Here is an 18,956-nt window from a genome sequence, read left to right on the forward strand (position 1 = left end):
GCAAGATAATCCACTTGTCATCCTGACAAAGACTATAATAAAATGTCATAATTCCCACTATCAGTATGAGTCGATTATTGGATTTCATAAGAAAAAATACCAATTTACAGATAACCTCAGTACAACTATATGGTTACACAGTTACTGTGATTACGTATAAAGAGACAACCTTAAGAAACAATTTATAAACTTTGTAAAATTAATTATACTTTGTTTTCTTTTTCCCTTGTGTTTAAATTATTTTGACAAAGTAAGAAGGGTCAGGATTTCTCATTTACACACTAAGAACAATGGACAGACTTTTCTAAGGGCTTTTTTCTACGGTTCAATACAAAGGAAGCGCTTTCTTACAATCAAGGACAGCCATGAGGTGGGATGGAGGGACGAACCACCTTGCAAAGCTGTAAATGAGCTCATCATCCATGAAACTTTTATACAGACAAAGGATGATCTTCTGACTAAAATGCAGGAGTGCAGAGCACAGCTCTGGGTGAGAAGCTGGATGAGATGACCTCTAAGACCACTTCTAACCCTAATACCCTGTGACTCTGTGGCAGAATGTCTGGCCAGATTATGGACTCTACTGTTTACTCCAGATAGTTGTGTTAATATCACTTACCTCTGCAACTTTGAGAAATTCAGACACTCGTGTCATCCTAGTTAGAAATCGTTTGTAAATTTCTAGAGCATCTTTACATTGTCCTTTCTTCATTTCAAAAAACTTTTCTAGAAGAGATAAACATTTCGAAAAGAGTATTATACGGGGATATGTGTATAAAAACAGATGATTGAACTTGGTGTACCCCCCCAAAAATAATAAATAAATAAATTAAAAAAAAAAAAAGAAAAGAGTATTATATTCAATCTTCTTCTAAGCTTACGTTGGTACTATTACTTACAACTTCAATGTTTTAATCAAATCACTTGGCACTAAAACATGGGAAGTATTAAAACACCTAAGCAAGGGAGGTCTGAGTAGTTTAGGAAGGTGTTATGTTATAAGTTATCTTGCATGAAACAATTTAAATAATGAAAATACAGGTAAAGGAGAAGAATATATTAATTATCGCAACAGGTTTACTTCATGACCCATATACCCTAATATCCTGTTTTGGGAAACAGTACCAAATTGTTGCTGATTACAATCTCAAATGTTATGACTGCATCCTACAGCATTCTTATTTCCTTACTAGTTCACTAAAAATCAATAATGTATAGATTATAAAGCAATTATCTATAAATATCCCTGAATTAAAGAATTCTTTTGTTTACACTCCATATAAATGACACTTGCTTTTATTGATCATCAACCATTTCTTTCAAACATCATGTCTTTTTGTTATAAAATAATGGAGTTTCATACTTTCTAGTCTATAACTGTATCCTCTCTCTCAACCTTTAGCTTTCTAGACAGAAAACCAGAGGATCCTTTGCTGCTCTCTTCTGCCTCCCAAGACTAGAATTGTCATGAATTATAATTGCAGTATGAGAGTGTATTTTCTCCACATGTGTTTTGAAGAAAACTAGCACTTTAACAGTACTTTCCCCAACCAGTCATTCATCTGTTCATTTAGGCAAAAATTATTGACATTGCAGATGGAGACACAGCCAGCCAATGTCTACAATAGCTCCCCAGCAACCCTGGATCATAAATGATGGTTTGGTATCTTCATTATTTCATATTTTCACATGGTTAAACATATGCTATTTTTATGCTCTCACATTTGAAAGTTCTGGATTTCATTCAGCATGTAATTTTACTACCTCAAAAGTATTTTTAATTTTCTCAAGAAAGGTCTAATGATATATAATTACACAAAGAACTAATTATCGAGGGTAGCTACTCATTACCTTCTGTTGACAGTCTTTTGGTAATTTTACTTTTAACATGGACCTCCCCTGTAGGGTATTCAAGGGAAGCAAAAAGATCAAGAAAACAAACACATAATGTTTTCTACCTGTTAAGATTTGAGAGGAAAGTAGGTCTTTTTAAAAAATGGCCAAATTTAAGGATATTTTCTTTATTCATCCTACCCTATTTTCTAAGCTAGAGACAGGATTATGGCGCTGTAAGGGAACGGGTCTTTTCAGTTTAAGCCTTTGAAAATTAGCACTTATTCTGGTAAAACACACTTTTCTTTCTTTTTAAACAATGTTCATATAAACAATTTCTTCCAAGTGCCTAAATTGTTTTTCTATAATCTAAGTTTATTGCTTTGAATCAGATCTTCAGCAATAACACAAAACGAGAAATCAAACTAAATAATCTCAATTTCCTCTTAGAACCAATGCACCAAAATTTTAAGCAATGTTTCTTTGTCTCCTATGGAGGCTGTTTAAGTTGTTTGTATCTTTCGTGGTAATTTAGGATTCAGCAACAACAGAGATTCAATAATGATGGTTTTAGGTTATAATCTCATAATTGTTTCTATAACAGTGGTAATGACACAGAAAGGCAACGTGCACTGATCAGTGCAAAGCTGTGAAGTTCCTTTACCTCCTTAGAGACCAGAAAAATTAATCCCTTTAACAGAGCAGATGGGTGACCCAGAAATGAATTTCCTTTTTTCATAATAAAGATAACATATGTGGGTTTTCAGTATTTGAAATGACCAAATATTGACATTTGTAACATGAATCTTTATAAAGCATTGATAAATTCCTTTGTCATATCAGTACTAACTTTTGCAGGATAACTGTCCAAGGAAAAGAACCAGATGAAAACGTATCTCATCCCTGTGAAACAAACTGAGATTATGCATGTAGGCTACTACTAATGACCCTTAGTCAGTAAGGGAAGCATCTTCTCATTCATGCATCACAGTTTCATTTATAGTGATAAAATGTTTGCAAAGATTTGCTCCACGGTTGATTCCAATGTTAGATGTAGAGAATTGGTCATGAAGTCCCTGACTGAAACTCACTCATAATATATTTAAAGTTAACTCCTAGCACTATTTAGTTAACAAAAAACAGACCTGTCTCAAAACACCTGGGATACTGTGTGTACCTATCTTCTACAACATTACTTTTACAAGAGCAAGTTGACAGCAGTGCTGAACAGAGGCCACTCAACACCAGGTGTGGTGAGGCCAGAATGTACCTCTACTACTTCTGAAAGGTCAGGTCTCTAATATGAAAAGTTAAAAGTCTTCTCCTTTCTGCTCCTAATCTTAGCCAAAAGACTATCTTTTTGAAATTAAATGAAATAAAATATATACTGGATGGTTATGCTTTTAATATAAGGAGAAAATGCATGCTAAGTACACTCTCTGTAAAGTCAACATAAAGTAAAGCAGAGCAGCATCTGAAGAGCTTCAAGACAACAGAAGAGAGTCACCTGACTTCACATCTTTAATTGCTAAATCAATGGTAAAGGCATTAAGTCCAACGTTCCTGAAACAGAAGTGCAGATGAAGCGGGGGTACCCTGGGGAATGAGGATGAGAGTGAATCCACAGAACTTCATTTCTGACTGGCACGGATTTCAGCGACTAGGCAACTCAAAGAAAACTGAAGTTTCAGGTTTGAAAGACTAATTATATATAAACAGAAATGAGGAGATTAGGAAGGGCAGATTCAAGAGTTCAATTTCAGAGACTGCCGAGTCTGAGGGAAGAACACAATATCTAAACCCAAGTGTCGGGACTTCCCTGGTGGTCCAGTGGTTAGGAGTCCACCTTCCAGTGCAGGGAACCTGGGTTCGGTCCCTGGTCGGGGAGCAAGGACCCCACATGCCGAGGGGCAACTAAGCCTGCACGCCACAGTGAAGAGCCCGTGTGCTGCAACTAAGACCCAACGCAGCCAAATAAATAAATTAATTAAAGTGTCGACAAGTAAGAAGACATGCAAAACAAGCTCAGAAGGAACGGAAGGACTGAAAGAATAGGTATGAGACTCCTCATGATGGAGATACTGTTTTCCAGTGAAGAATATACAGAGAAAGCAAAACAGTAGATGGCTGCAGATGAACTTTAGCAAAAACTCACATTTATGAGCTGTAAGGAAGAGTAAGATCGACCAGCAAAAGCGAATGGGAAAATCTATCTTCCTTGGCTTGCCGACAAACTCCCTCACCTGAAATAAAGGTGACATGGTTTTGAACTGCACACCATGGGCAGGAATCTTTCCTCATGAAAGGCAAAACCTCCCAGGGCACTGTAGCTGAGGTTGGTGACTGGCTCACCCAACTCCGTTCTTTTTCTAGACTCATGAGAAGTCAGAGGTCTGGATGCAAATTTAGTTTCACACATTAGACAGACCTGTGGGCGATCTGGAAGGTGAACCCGAGGCAGCAGCAGGTTTCCTGTACCTGAACAGCTGTTTCTCATGGCAAGTGCTAAGCTCCTGGGAGGGTGAGCTGTCTTTCACAGCATTTCACTGTCACCCTCCAGCTTCCTGGGCTTTAGGGAACAATGGTCACAGTCACAGCCACTTGGTGTGACTCCCTGTGCCCTGGATTATAGCTTCAGGTGTCCATCCTCCAGCTCCCTAGTGTTGTAAAGCAGCTGAGGTGGCGGCACCTGGTTCTGGTTTTCAGCACACTTCAAAGGAGTGGTCTCATAAGCGGCAGCTTCCCTAGGGCGCAAGAACTTACTACTGCAAGAGCATCTCAGGAGGCCGAGCCCAGAAACAGCTCCTGAGGATTCTCATAATTACATGAGGACCTAACCCCTTGTTTTGAATCCCTTTCTATTTAGAATACGTGGAGTGGTTTCTGTTTCTCAAATAGACACAGTATTTGGCAGCCGAAGTGACTGTAGAAATCAGACCCTCAAAAAATGTCAAAGGGGGAGTCTGGGATTAGATTCGTAACCTGAATGAAACGGAAGGCAGTGATGACCACCTGCAACGACTGGAGAGTTGGATTCTCGGAATCTGTGCTGCATAGGGGCAAAATAATTACGTTAAATTATGACCCGTGGTTTTCTGAAATGAGCACCTAGAATGACACTTATTAGAACAAGCAGCTGCTGGGATAGACCACGATGAGAACAAGGCAGATGCAACTGTGGGGTGGATGGCTGCTCCCGGCTCCATTGAAGAGCTTAAAAAGGAAAATGACAACACAGGACTTAAAATGATTGGCTCAAGGCTCCAGTCAGACTGTGGTACTCCAAGCTGCCCTAAAATAATCTTATCCTTGCAGACACAGGGCTGTCATCGCTCAAGTCAGAGAGTCTAATCTTGTGAGTTTCTGAATTATAACGTATGTGGGGAAATTAAATTTCCAGCCTCAACATGGTCTCCTTTGTCAAAGTTAGGACTCTTACTGAGAAAGAAAACTGGAAAGGCAAGTACCTGGGGAGATGCAAACCAAAATGAGCTACCTTGCTGGAAAAAGCTTTTCCTTCTCAGTCTGAAGAGGCTGGTCCTGCCTTGCTTGGAGCTCCTGTAATCAACTCACCTTCCACGAGGAATAAAAACTCTCCTCGTGCCCCGTCTGTCTACTCTTCTTACTCCCTTGCCAACTGCTTCAATACCTAGAATGAGACTTAGTACTCAGCAATCCAGCACGTCCTCCAAAAATTCAGTTCTGACAAGGACTTGTGTCCAGAATGTGTAAAGAATACTTAACAAGTAACTGATAAAAATATAATTAACACAATTTAAAAAAGGGCAAAGGATTTGAATAGACATTTTCCAAAGAAGATAAACAAAAGGTCCAAAAGCACATAAAAAGATGCTCAAGATGTCATTTAGAGCTTCAGTCAACTAAAGGCTGACCTGGGACCAGAATATCTGCTTCCAGGTGTCTCACACGTGTGGTTGATAAGTTGGTGCTGGCTTTGGGCAAAAGGCCCTAGTGGGAGACAAGTATAAAGCCCGACTCAAGAGGAAAAAAACATATATACTAAAAGAAGTGCAAGATTGTGCAAATCCACGCTGGCAGTCGGGTTGCCAGATAAAATACAAGACAGTGAGTTAAATTTAAATTGTAAGAAATAATTTGTAGCATAAGTAGGTCCCAGATATTCCCTGGGACTTACTAAAAAAGTTACTCACGTTGATCTGAATACAAGTTGAACTAGATGTCTTATACGTTTTCCTCCTGAATCGGACAATCCTAATTGATAAAAATCTAGAGAATTCAAATAAATTCTCAAGGTTCTGAGCAGGAAAGAACCTTTAGAAACCTTCGTTTTTGCGATGTCACTGATAATTCATCAGTTTGAGTGAACATGCCCAAAAACACCAATTCAAAATGCTGGCCTGAGTATCCGGAACTAACACAGTGGTTCCTGAATATAAGTCCCCCAGACCACCCTGGCCCTCACTAGATATGCAATTTCTCAGGCCCTACCCACACCTACTGAATTAGAAACTCTAGGTTAGTGTCCAGCAACCTCAATTTTAATAAGCCCTCCAGATATTCTTGAGTAAGAGCCTTGAAACACAGCCAAAAGCATCTATTCCTACTCTTCTGCAAAGGGACCCTTACCAGAATGACTACACACATGGGAAAGGGGACATACCCAGAGTTTTCAGGGACAGACACTCTAAGCTGATGCTATTCTCTGGGGATCCAAAATGTCACTATATTTTCTACCAATCTGAGTGGAGACTTTCTGGGAATTAGCAGATTAAAAAAAATTAGATCCAGTGGATGCACGAAACTATCGGTGGTCATTTCCCCAGTTTCCTGAATACACAGATGGAACAGAAGTACTCTGAACCTAGCAGAATCCCACATCAGTTTCTAGATCTCTGCAAAGATACAGGGTAGCGATTCCATTATATTTCCAGTTAACCTGCATATCTGGCTTGTGCAAAAGATGAGTGGATTTTAGAGATGAACCGTAGGTTACTGTAAATGTAATCAGGTGATGCTTCCTACTTGTAGAGATCCAGATGTATCCTCCTTCCCAGCATAAAATCAGCACAGTTCCTGACATGTGATAGGCATCTATCAAATTAGCAAGTTCTCTTTATTTATCCCAGTAAACAGAGCTCGAGACGCAGTTTACTTTCATCTGGCAGGGATGCCAGTACACACTCATTGTCTTAGTTCCAAGATGTTAACCTCTCTGGCTGTCATAATGCCACTGGATATTATCTGATGACATCAGGCTGATTGTAGCTGGTGGGCAAGAATTTCAGGTATGCTAAGTGCCTAATAAGTTAATGCAAAGGGAAGGAGAGAAAAATCTATGAAAGTCCAGGGACCTGCTACCTCAATGAAGCCTCTGCGGGTCCAGAGGTCCCCTCTGTATGAAAGACACACTGCTTCACCTTGCACTCCCTATAACGAAAATGCAGGTGAAAGTTTTGCTGAGCTTTTTTTGGTTTCGGAGGTAACACAGACAATATGTGTATGTGCTGCTCTAAACAGAGTATACGGTATGGTGTCAGATAGAAGCAGGGCCCAGATCAAGGAAGATTCTGCAACTGCTCCAAGCTGGAGCCCCACAGGCCCTTGTTCCCGCAGACCTAAAGGCACTGAGAGTGTGTGCAGCAGATCCAAGTGCTGCAGGACCGCTCTGGCACATCCCAGCAGGAAAATATGATAGAAGCCTCTAGCGCTTTGAAGCAGGACACACATCTTTCTCAGACAGTAACTAATCTCCTTTGGAAAAACTGCTCTTGGCTTGCTTCTAGAGACTGAGGTTCTGACCAGAGAACACCAAGTGATCATAAGACCGCAAGCAATATCTAACACACTGAACATAAAGCTGAAGAAGTGTGAGAATATACTCCATCATCAAAAGGAGGTGGTCATGTAAGAGATCAGCCTCGAGCAGCGCCCGCACACCCATGTAGGCTGTATGACCAGATGGCTCAGTTCCCACTGCACCTATATCTTCTGGATGGCTATTTCTCCCTCCAGTCATGCCTGTGGCCTCTGCGGAGACCCCTATGACCAGCTGACAGAGGGGAAAAAGAATTCAAGCTTGGTTTAGAGATGTTTCTCATACTGGTACCAGCTGAAAGTTGTTTGCTAAATCATCACATGCCAGAAAAGGGTGACCCTGTCAGGAGAAAGAAATCTTTTACTGCAGGCCAAACGTCAAGCAGTACATCTGATTTTCACTTTATGTTGAAGGAAAGATGGTGAGACGTATGGAATTACATCAAAATAGGAGCACCTCCAGGGGTTGCATCGGAGGAAGTTGTCAGCACAGTAGAACAGTTATTTATCATTATGGGACTTATTCTAAGAAGAAAAGCCTAGAAACTGCTTCTTCAGTCATTCCAAAATTTTTTAAGCACCAAAATCCTTGTATGAAATCCCTTTCTGCTGAAAACATCTAGAATGCTTTCCATTTCCCTGCACTTAATCTTGACATAAGAACACACAGAGAAATGTGACCTGAATGAGTCATGTATTTAGACTTTCATGAAGTCTGCAGTATCCACATCTTTGCATTCTGATACAGTCTCTCTTCACAGACACCATTCAGTAGTTCTACCTACCAAGTAAATTAATAACTCCATCGTTGTAGCAAGCAAAAAGTTTGATAAGGTCTTTGAAAAGAAGCATAAATGCAGCATTTATGACACCATTTGTTAGTTCATTTGGATGTACCTAAAAACAGATGAAAATTTCACATGTTAATTGCAGGTCATCAAATGACAATTTTTCTCAGAGCACATTAAAAAGTCTTGAATGATTACTAAAAAATTCATTCATATTCAACAAATGCTGTATAACTTTTATGCTTTTAGTAACCCTACCAATATCAAAAAACAGGTTGCCTATTTTTTTGCTTCAAGTCAGTGAAGTTAGTCCTATCAATTATAAGACATATGTACACATTCTATTTGATTAATGGTCCATAGATAAATCAAATCCAACTTCTGAACACCTGACTTCTTGTTGCTTTTACTATGTTATATTACATTCTTCCCCTTCCGCTATGTAACGGTCTCTGTGAAAGGTTCAGGCACCAGGGCCCTGCAGTGACTCAGAGAGGAAGCACGGCTTTGGGAATAGATCCTTTAGGCGGCTCCCCCTATAATAATTCTTGAGACTCATAGCATTCGCCCACCCACCAAATACTCTGATCACCAGCACAAAGAAGAATAATTTCTCTCCATTTCCCAATCCTTGCTCACAACTCTTCATGCTCTGCTCCTTTTCCTTTTATGACTTCTTTTCTCTTTGAAGTAAGACAGTACCAACATTAAGGGCAAGGAAAGCAAAGAGAAATAAATGAATAATAAGAAAAAAAGTCAAGAGAAGCAATTCCATGTACACCTAGTGAAGTCCTTACTGTAAAATCTGTCGAAAAACAGTAAGATGGTTTACTGCTTTAAATGAAATTTCACAGGAGTTGGGTGTTGTGACTAGGATAGAATAAACCATAATCTTAACAGAGATTTTAATTACTAATATTTGAGGAAAATCTCTGTTTTAGGTAACCACCAAAGTAGAGGAAAGCTAACAATGTGAGTTTAGAATCTTCCTACTTACCATATAGTAACGCATATATGCGGAATACAGAAGAATGGTACAGATCAACCAGTTCGCAAGGCAGAAACAGAGACACAGATGTAGAAAACAAACATATGGACACCAAGTGGGGAAAGTGGGCGGTGGGGGGATGAATTGGGAGATTGGGATTGCCATATATACATTGCTAATAAAAAAATATCCAATTGTACACTTTAAATACATGCAGTTTATTGTATGTCAATTATACCTCAAAAAAAGTTCTAAAAAAATCTTCCTAATTGTCAGAATATTTTATTTTCACAAACCAATGTTTCATTAATTAAACTTTTTCATTCTGAAATAACTGCATATACACACGCAACTGTGAAAAACAGAGAGAAATCCCATGTACTACTTACCAGTTTCTCCCAAAGGTAACATCTTGCAAAACTGTAGTACAATATTACAACCAGGATACTGATATTGATACAATCCAACCATCTTACTCAGATTTCCCATTTTACCTGTTATGTGCATGTTTAGTTCTATATAATTTTATCACGTGTTAAGTTAGTGTATCTACCGCCGCAGTCAAGATACAGGTACGGTTTTAAGACACAAGCCGTGTTGGTGTTGTCAGGAAGAAGGACCATAACAAAACAAAAATAATTCTCTTCTGTGGATGATGTCCTTTCAACAGACTGTATACAACAGTTTCTAATAGCAGGCTGGGGTATTTAGCTGCCTGAATGTACCCTGCATAGCTACTTAACCCTGTGGAACACACAGGAGGCCACCATCCTGCTATGAACGTGGGAATCCAACAACGGCACCACTCATAGTTTTCCATGACTGAGGTAAACACCTGTAAACTTCTCTGACAATCTGGGTAACCAAAATCGTCTCTACTGCGCTGACAGCCTAAGCTAAGTGTTCATCTAATTCATCTACGTGAGGGAGACCTAAATCTGTTTCCTGAGAAAATTCTTTATCTATAGCCCACTTTCAAATAAAAGGTAACATGACTGGGTAAGAAGCATCTTCTGGCGGGATACGTACGTCAAATTCCAGCAGTGCGTCAATCTGTCCCTGCAGTATGGGCATGCTCTTCAGAAGCTTCTCAGGAGCCATTGTCCTCATGACACCATCAGCCCTACAATTTAAAAAAAAAAAAGAAAAAGGTAAAACTTACTTGTATGTGGGAAATTCGAGACCACATGCATTGTTCTAAGCTGTTTTCCTCCTAATTCCTTGTTAATCTCATGGGATGGTTCTGAGATCTGAAGAGGCTGTGGTTGAGGCCTGTCTCTACACTCCTTCTTTCTCACCTTCCTCAACCACACAGGCCATGCTTTCTATGCACTGCCCTCAGGAAGAAAGCAATGTGATTTGGATAAAAGAGGCCAGCTGAATTTATTAATGGATTTTTCTAAATCTATAACAGCAATACGAGCATTAAAAATCCAGGTTTCCTAAACCCCAGTTTGTTTGTTTTTGAGAGAAAGAGAGAGAAAACACGTCTTAGAAGTCTTCATAACCTGTAGGACTGGGAGCAGAATTTATACTATTAGCCATCAAGTGAAGAAAAAGGCATATTCTGATTTGCAGTTTGGTCAAAAGGAGCTGAGTGTAACCAGCTGTAGAGACGAGACAGGAGATGAGTGCTGCAGGGAGCATCCGAGGGGGCACTGAGGCTGCACCCACCCCCAGGCCTCCTAGGGAGCCCCTGTATCCAGGGATGGTCGAGGAGTGGCAGGACTCAAACAGCTGAGGAAAATGCCCAGGTGATGTGAATGCGCTGATAACGGCAGCTTGCAGGGTCTCTCCCACTTCGATGGTAGGGAAAGCATCCCAAAGTGCCTTTAAGTGCCCATTCAAGGGTGCAGAAGTTTCTAAGAAGGCTGCGGCCCTATTGGGGAGAGGTCACAGTCCTGCTCAGAACATCAGCCACGGCTGCCCAGGGCCACATAAGAAGTCAGAGCAAGGCATATGAGCTAGAATCATCTCTAAGGAGATTCAGATGAAATCAGAACCTTAATTTTATAAAATGTTCACCCACAAGAAACTAATCTATTTTGAATAGGCAAGTTTATATTTTTCACCACCGTGATAAGAAAATAGTTCAAAGCTAAGTTTAGGTCAGCTATCAGAAAACAGAGTTATATTTTTTTTTAAGCTCTTTATTGGAATATAATTGCTTTACACTGTTGTGCCAGTTTTTGCTGTACAACAAAGTGAATCAGCAATCAAGTGAATCATAAATCAAAGTATGTATTTATACATAAATCCCCATATCCCCTCCAGAGTTATACCTTTTGTATGAAATCTTGAGACTAAAATATTAAATTTTCTACAATATGTTGCCATTTTCAAATTAGGAATGGATACAAGATTTGCACAGATTTATGGCTGAACACTTCTGAATAAATTCAAACATCTATGTAGAGGGAAATAAATGGTAATTATGAATTAAACATCCAAGTGTTTCTGTATCAATGAGATTTTCCTAATCAATGGTTAATATTAATAATTAGTTCAATTATGGTATGTTTGCGTGTGTGTGTGCGCACGTGCATGTGCACCTACAACAGTAGGACAGTATCACCTCTCAAAAACAGATCTTCACACACACACACAGTTCTGTTTCACCTCAATCAAAACACACTGAAATAACTATTGTTGACTACAGCCATGTTCTTTTAAATAAAACTTGTTTAAATTCTCTGCATTTAAAATCATTTAAAGGTATATAAGTGTTCAAGAATTTCAAATTGATTTTAACAAATAAAATATTGTACCATGTCAACTCTAAGCAGCAAATCAGATTTTCTGCATGAAAATATAAATATAGTAACATTGTAACCTTAAGGCTGACTTCCATAATATTACTAATTGAGTTTCTTTTTTTTTTTTTAGGTGATTGTAACCTGGGCCTTCATGAGCAAAATTAGTTGGCATTTAACTTAGTTAAGATAAAACAAGTACGTCTCAAAGACTTATTCTGCTCAAATAAATATAAGAAAAAACATACCCTTTCTTCACTCTGGCAAAATCAAATGCCATCTGTCTGTAAGAGAAAGCTTTTTCATTCAAATATCTACTATAGCGCCTTATGAAGGTAGACATATCATAACCTGGGGGAGGAGCAGAGGAAATAAAACTAATTAATACAATATACCTTCAACTGTGATTTGCTAGTTTGAATTTTTTTTTTTTGAACTCTTCAAACGCAAATAATTCTAAGACGAGGTCAATAAGTGTACCAGGCAGGCCTCATTTAAAATCCTACTTCAGGCAAAAATACTTTTGTCATGAGATATTCCAAGACCTGCTCAATTTAGTTATGCTACCATCTTCGTACAGAATGTCTTTTATGATTTTTTGTTGTGTTTTTGTTCACTGTTTCAGACTTAATACATGCAGCTATCCGGGAACTATCCACTTGCTTGGTGTGCTTGCCTTATAAACAATAGGCAATCAGTAAATATGATGAATGAACAAATGACTGCATACAAATTCTATTAATTTACAAAAAACACTTAAAACTGGATTTTTTAAAATTGGGAAAGTAATTTTCATTTCATTGCCTCGTATACCTTCATAAACAAACAACTGTGGATCTAATAAACCCACTGTCACTTTTTAAGACAAACACTGAAAAAGACAAAAGAATAAAATTAACATATAATTCATATACTGAGTTGCCTAACAAATATTTTAAAGCTAATATAAAGTAACTGTACAGTTACGTTTACATTTTCCTCTTGGATATCCAATGGAGCTATCAGTTACAGTCATTTTTAATTAATAACCTCACTTCAAAAATCAAAAAATTCTGCATCAAAAACATTAGCAAGGAAGTTATAAAATATCATATTCTCACCATGGGATCCACTTTTGTCCAAAAAATTGCTGAGATTGAATAGTGTATTTCTAGAGGCCAAATATTGAATAAATCTCTGAAAAACAAAAATCAGAATTAAACATCAATATTCTCAAATCACTACTTTTAACAATGTCTGATATTAAAGAGAATTATTTAAGTCATCAAAAATATAAAAGATCTCACTGCAATCTTTTTCACTCAGTATAAAGTTTCCGAGTCTGTGAGCATTCTCTCAGGGGGGATAAAGACTGACCATACTCACTGAATTAAATTGTATGGTCTTTCAGTTTTACGTATAACAGAAACACTGCAATTTAATAGGATGCAGTAGGTATCCCATATAAAATGGCTAATTTTTAGTTTAGTCAATATTTTCCAAAATTAAACATTTTTATGAAAGCAATTTTCACAGAGGCACAAAGAATTATTTCCAATGGGAAAAATAATTTTGTTGTTCCTTTCTCCTAACATTTTTTGTCCATTAATACGTTTAGATGGTATATACACATTTAACACTTTGATATCGCTAAGAAAATGTCTAACAACATTCTTCTGAAAAACAGCTACATAGGAGATTAAAACTGTACTCCTGATGACTTTGAACCGTACAGTTCCTCTAACTTTTCTCCTAATTGGTGAAAGCTTAAAGGGTCTTGAGTCACCATCAGCCTCCTTTCCCCTGCCAAAAAAAAAAGGTTAGGTTTATGTGGTTTACCTCATTTCCATGCACCATGAGATGATGTGTAGTGACTAAAGCTTTAAATACAACCACCCAGCTACTGTTTGTTGCCCGCTCAAAGAGCGTGTCCGCCATCTGAGGAATATTAACATTGGTCTCATTGGTAGCCTGGATCAAATCTATGAGAACAGAAGATTTTGGTCAATGACACTAATGATTGCATTAAAAATTTCATTTCAAGTTTTTAACATTTACACCTGTTTACTAAAATATGAGTCCAAAATTGCACCGACAACAGCTAAAATGTTTTTTTCAAAACTAAATGTCGTATTTTCACACACGGACACACAAATACATTTACCCCATGTATTTATTTATTTGTTCTTGGGCTTATTTTGAAGTCTCTTCTGTATCCCCTTCCGAATTTGATCCATTTTCTGGTGCCAGTGTCATTTTTTTTAACATTTCAAACTCCCAGGAAAGCTAAGCTTTACGTTAATGTTTTTTTTTTAATTTCTTTTACTTAGTTACTTCTTGGCTGCAACCGGGTCCTTGGTTGTTGCGCGCAGGCCCCCTCCTGCCGTGGCAAGCGGGGGCCACTCCTCGCCGCGGTGGCCTCTCATTGCAGTGGCCTCTCTTGGGCTCAGTAGGTCACGGACTCCAGGCGCACGGGCCTCAGCGGCTGTGGCACATGGGCTCGGTAGTTGTGGCTCACGGGCTCCAGACTGCAGGCCCAGCAGCTGCCACACGGGCTCAGCTGCTCCAAGGCATGCGGGATCCCCCCAGACCAGGGACCGAACCCGTGTCCCCTGCATTGGCAGGCGGACTCCCAACCACTGCGCCACCAGGGAAGTCCCTATGTTAATCTTTTTTTGTTATTACTCCTAGCACAATGTCTCAAACACGCGGGCACTTGTTCTACACACCATCTGAAGGCAGTGACATAAGTGTACTTTTTGAAATGCTATATCGAAAAGCCTAATTCAGCTGGGTTTTAATTTTGATGGCTGCTAATAAACACACTTGTCACGTAAGTGGCAGAATGAGAGCAAACAGAAAAAGAGGAAAGAATTCCACTACGCTCACCTAAGCTTTCACAGAACATCACACAGGCATTGAATTACTATTTATAACACATTCACTGTCCACATCTACATACTAGCAATGATTCCAGGTGTACCTCGGGAAAAAAAATGTCTGTAGTGTCCAAAAGGGGCTGCCTAGAATTCAGAAAAAGTGAGCACTGTCAAAGAGTTAGCTGAGGCAACCAAAGATCATGTCCTAAGGAAGAGAACCTAAACCACCCTAGGGTAGTGTGGACTGAAGAAAAGTACTTCAACAGCAAAAGATACAAGATGACCTCCTCAGCACAATGAAACTGCCGGAATTCTCTTACAGCCCACACCCACCCTGCAGAGGACCGCATGTGATACCCAGTGTCTAGGAAATCCCATGCAACAAACGCAAAGACACCCTCTATTCCTTACTTAAAATCTGCACTCAGTAATAATCTCCACATCTGTTCTATGCACTTTTTTATTTTATAATAAATAGATTTTTAAAAATTGATATTCCATCACTGAAATAGCTCTTAACTCCAAGACTAAGGGGTATCAATCACTGAACTGATTTATAAATGGAGCAGACCAGGCTTCTTTCCTACTTTATTTTAAACTTCCTATCGCCTGAATAGGAAGCTAGGAAGTTTAAAATAAATATCTCACTTTATTGGAATTCTACTCCTCCTTCAGGAAATCTTTCCTGGTCCCATCTGAATGCAGTCTCATGTGACCCTTCTCTGCTGAAAAACCTGAGGCACTTTATTTCTGCTGCTGGCCATCCACATCAGATGTGCATCTGTCATAAGCTCCTACTATACCAAAGCTCCCTAAGGATGGAAACAATCATATCAATGTCTGTTTCCCGGGCAGGGCTTCAGAGAATGCTGCACACAGTAAACATCTGTTGAGCAAAATGTACGAAAGCCAAAACACTTTACCCTAAATCAAAATAAACAGTCCTTTGAAAAAGACAAATCACTACGCCTCTACCATTGTTTTCTGAGATTATATCATGGGACTGCTTTATACTTGAAACTCTGTCAGTCACAAATTCTTCTATTCCTTTATTTCTTGAACTGGTGATGTGGAAATGTATTTGCTGGTCAGAGGAGATGAATACATGTTCAGATAGTAAAGAAATCCCTAGTAAAGACAGGCAGAATGATAGAGCGGAAACAGCCCAGGTGCAGAGCCCAGCTCAGCCTCCATCCAGATGTGTAACTCCAGGCAAATTTCTTAATATATCTTTGACTCAGGCCCTCATTTTTAAAACAGGGGAAATAATGACCACCTTTCAGGGTTATTTTAAAGATTGCAAATGGTCTGAACAAAGCAGGCACCCAAAATAAATGTTTGTAAATGTTGCTATCCATACACTGCACTGTGAGAATATGGTGGGGTATCAGGAAAGACTCCACGAGGAGGAAAGACTTGAGCGGGACCCTGAAGTCAGCTACAACATGGGAGGGGAGTGAGGACATTTTTAGCATGCGTGCAAAGAATGGAGTCCTAAGAGGTGATGGAAGTGTCCTTGGAGAACTGTGGCGGTCTGGGGGCTGAGTAAATGTGGGCAGATGGAGGGGAGGAACTTCACTAAAGAGCCAGGGGACGGCCGGTGAGAGATCTCATACCTGGCATTAAAGAGTTTCAACTTTACCCTATGGACCAAGGGGAGCCCTTGTAAGTCTTTCAGCAGAAAAGTACCAATAAGACTTTGCTTTTACAGGCAACCACTTTACTTGGTGACTACTAAAAAATATCTGCAAGGTAAGAAGAGGCAGATAAGGAATAATCACATTTGCATGGAAAGATACACTAGAAGACAGGACAAGGGTATGTTAGAAAGCCCAGCTGAGAGCCAGAGAGATGAAACTGAACTCACAAAAAGGCAGTGGAAACAGAGGGAGATGATGAATGCTGCAGAAAGACATTTAGGAGGTACAGCCGATGGGGATTTGCAGGTGAGCACATAGATTAAACTAGAGGTGAAGAGAAAAGGCATCTTAAGTAATTCCAGATTTCTAGTTTGGGGTCCAGTAAATGTTTTTTACTTAAATAGGAGGAGAGCTAGTTTCAGAGGAGATGCAAACTATTTTGGACATGATACATATGAAGTAGCTGTTGGAGCTCCAACCTGAGATGTCTGATGGGGACTGGAAGCATGTTCTAAAAGCTCAGGAGAAACACTTGGCCCAGATGCAACTTTGGGAGTCACCAGCAATGACGTGGGAGCTGAAATCATACAAAGAAAATGATGTACACGGATTACACAAAGAACAATGAAAATGATCTGTTATAATAAGAAAATAAGAAGCAAAACCAAGAAAGAGCAACATTTAACAGACGAATGGAGGAAAACTGGGTCGAAGAACCTAGAAGCCCAGGAAAATTAAATTTTGGAGCCAATTAAGAAGAGAGCTTCAAAAATGTCAAGAGGCAATCAGGGATCACTGGTACCAAGCCTTACCAAAGTCCTAGCAGAGAGAACCCTAAGAATGAATGCACAACTAGGAAACTACTGCCATGTAAGGGAAATAAAGCCCAAGCACAGACTCGGTGTGAGGGGAGGAGAGGGTCAAAGGAAGGCTTTTTATTATTTAAAGACGGGAGATATTTAAGGATGTTTGAGACCAAGAAGGAAAAGTCCGAAAGAGCTGAGTTTGAAAAGAAAGTGGAGATAATTTATGGGAAGTTCTTGAGGCAGGATAAGCTCTAGAATCCAGGGCTCAGATGCTGGGAATAGCATCATGGCAGAAGGTTACACGAGGAAGAGCGCTGCAGCAAGGATGGAGATGGAAGAACAATGACAGGTATAAATGCTGCTGAGAAGCATGTCCTTGATGAAGCAGTAAGGTAATTGTATTAAGTCTTAACCTTCATATACTCATTTTTTTAATACCCTATGTCAGCACTGGCAAACTACAGCTCGCTGGGCAAACCTGGTCTCCTTCCTGTTTTTGTAAATAAAGTTTTACTGGTATACGGTCGCACCCATTTGTTTACATATTGTCTAAGACTGCTTTTACACACAAGGATGTGGTTGAATCGTTGCAACACTCAATTCAAACTCAATTCCGTGGTCCACGATGCCTAACCTTTCATAGAAAATGTTTGCTGACCCTGTTCTGTCCCTAAACGGGAAGTTGCGTAAGGCACTTCTGACGTCTAACAAATAGCAATGTCTGTCTCAAGGAAAAGCCACTGTGTGATTTAACTGTAAGCTGAACTAACCACTTTTCCCACAGACCGCTGTTTTTACTTGAAAGAATGACTGGCAGATTTCAAACCATCATGATTCAGACTTGGTATTCAACAGTTATTTCTTGAAAATAAAGAAAGTGAACCTGTCACTTCAAAGCAATGAATGGCAGTACTGGTTGCCATTGATAAAATTCAGTCTTTCAAGTAACATTAGAATTTCAGAAAACTTACATCTGCCACAGCAAGCCTAACAGCTTTCCAGTTGTTTGAGACTTTTCTGATAAGATTGTTGGTGATATTAACGAGCATCATTTGTTGATATTATATAATGTGTCAACATTTGGAAGATATGAATAACCAATATTTTCCAAATGACTAGTGCACAGTGTTACAAAATAACGTGATCAATCCATTCAAAGTACAGATCAACAAATGCCAATGGATTTTAATGCAAGAGTACAAAAGGTTCACTGATGTGGTTTCAGATTCAACACTGCAACTTAAATTTAAGAAACTATCACTCAGAGAGCTATGGTGCAATATCAAAGTATATCCACAATCATCTGAAAAGGCTCTCCCTTTTCCAACCATATATCTGTGAGAGGCCAGATTTTCCTCAAACACTTCAATTAAAACAGTATATCCCAACAGATTGAATACAGAAACAGATATGAGTGTCTGTCTTCTATTGAGCAAGATATTAGATATAAATATATTAAAAATATAGAACAATACCACTCTTCTCACTTGTTTT

The 18,956-nt window shown here is 39.2% G+C and overlaps 1 protein-coding gene across 24 annotated transcripts in view; it reads right to left on the bottom strand.

Moving 5' to 3' along the window:
- Positions 1 to 18,956, bottom strand: part of SNAP91 (synaptosome associated protein 91) — a 148,968-nt gene that overhangs the window by 87,955 nt on the left and 42,057 nt on the right. For all 24 annotated transcript variants that reach the window (XM_057738498.1, XM_057738497.1, XM_057738522.1 and 21 more), the window contains 6 exons: positions 13,977 to 14,119; positions 13,259 to 13,334; positions 12,407 to 12,509; positions 10,435 to 10,528; positions 8,415 to 8,526; positions 620 to 726 (listed from right to left, as the gene is read on the bottom strand). In XM_057738498.1, the coding sequence (XP_057594481.1) occupies positions 620 to 726; positions 8,415 to 8,526; positions 10,435 to 10,528; positions 12,407 to 12,509; positions 13,259 to 13,334; positions 13,977 to 14,119 (635 nt within the window). The remainder of the gene's footprint in view (positions 1 to 619; positions 727 to 8,414; positions 8,527 to 10,434; positions 10,529 to 12,406; positions 12,510 to 13,258; positions 13,335 to 13,976; positions 14,120 to 18,956) is intronic.

Source organism: Hippopotamus amphibius, chromosome 6 (genome assembly GCF_030028045.1).
Source record: "Hippopotamus amphibius kiboko isolate mHipAmp2 chromosome 6, mHipAmp2.hap2, whole genome shotgun sequence".
NCBI classification, from domain to species: domain Eukaryota; kingdom Metazoa; phylum Chordata; class Mammalia; order Artiodactyla; family Hippopotamidae; genus Hippopotamus; species Hippopotamus amphibius.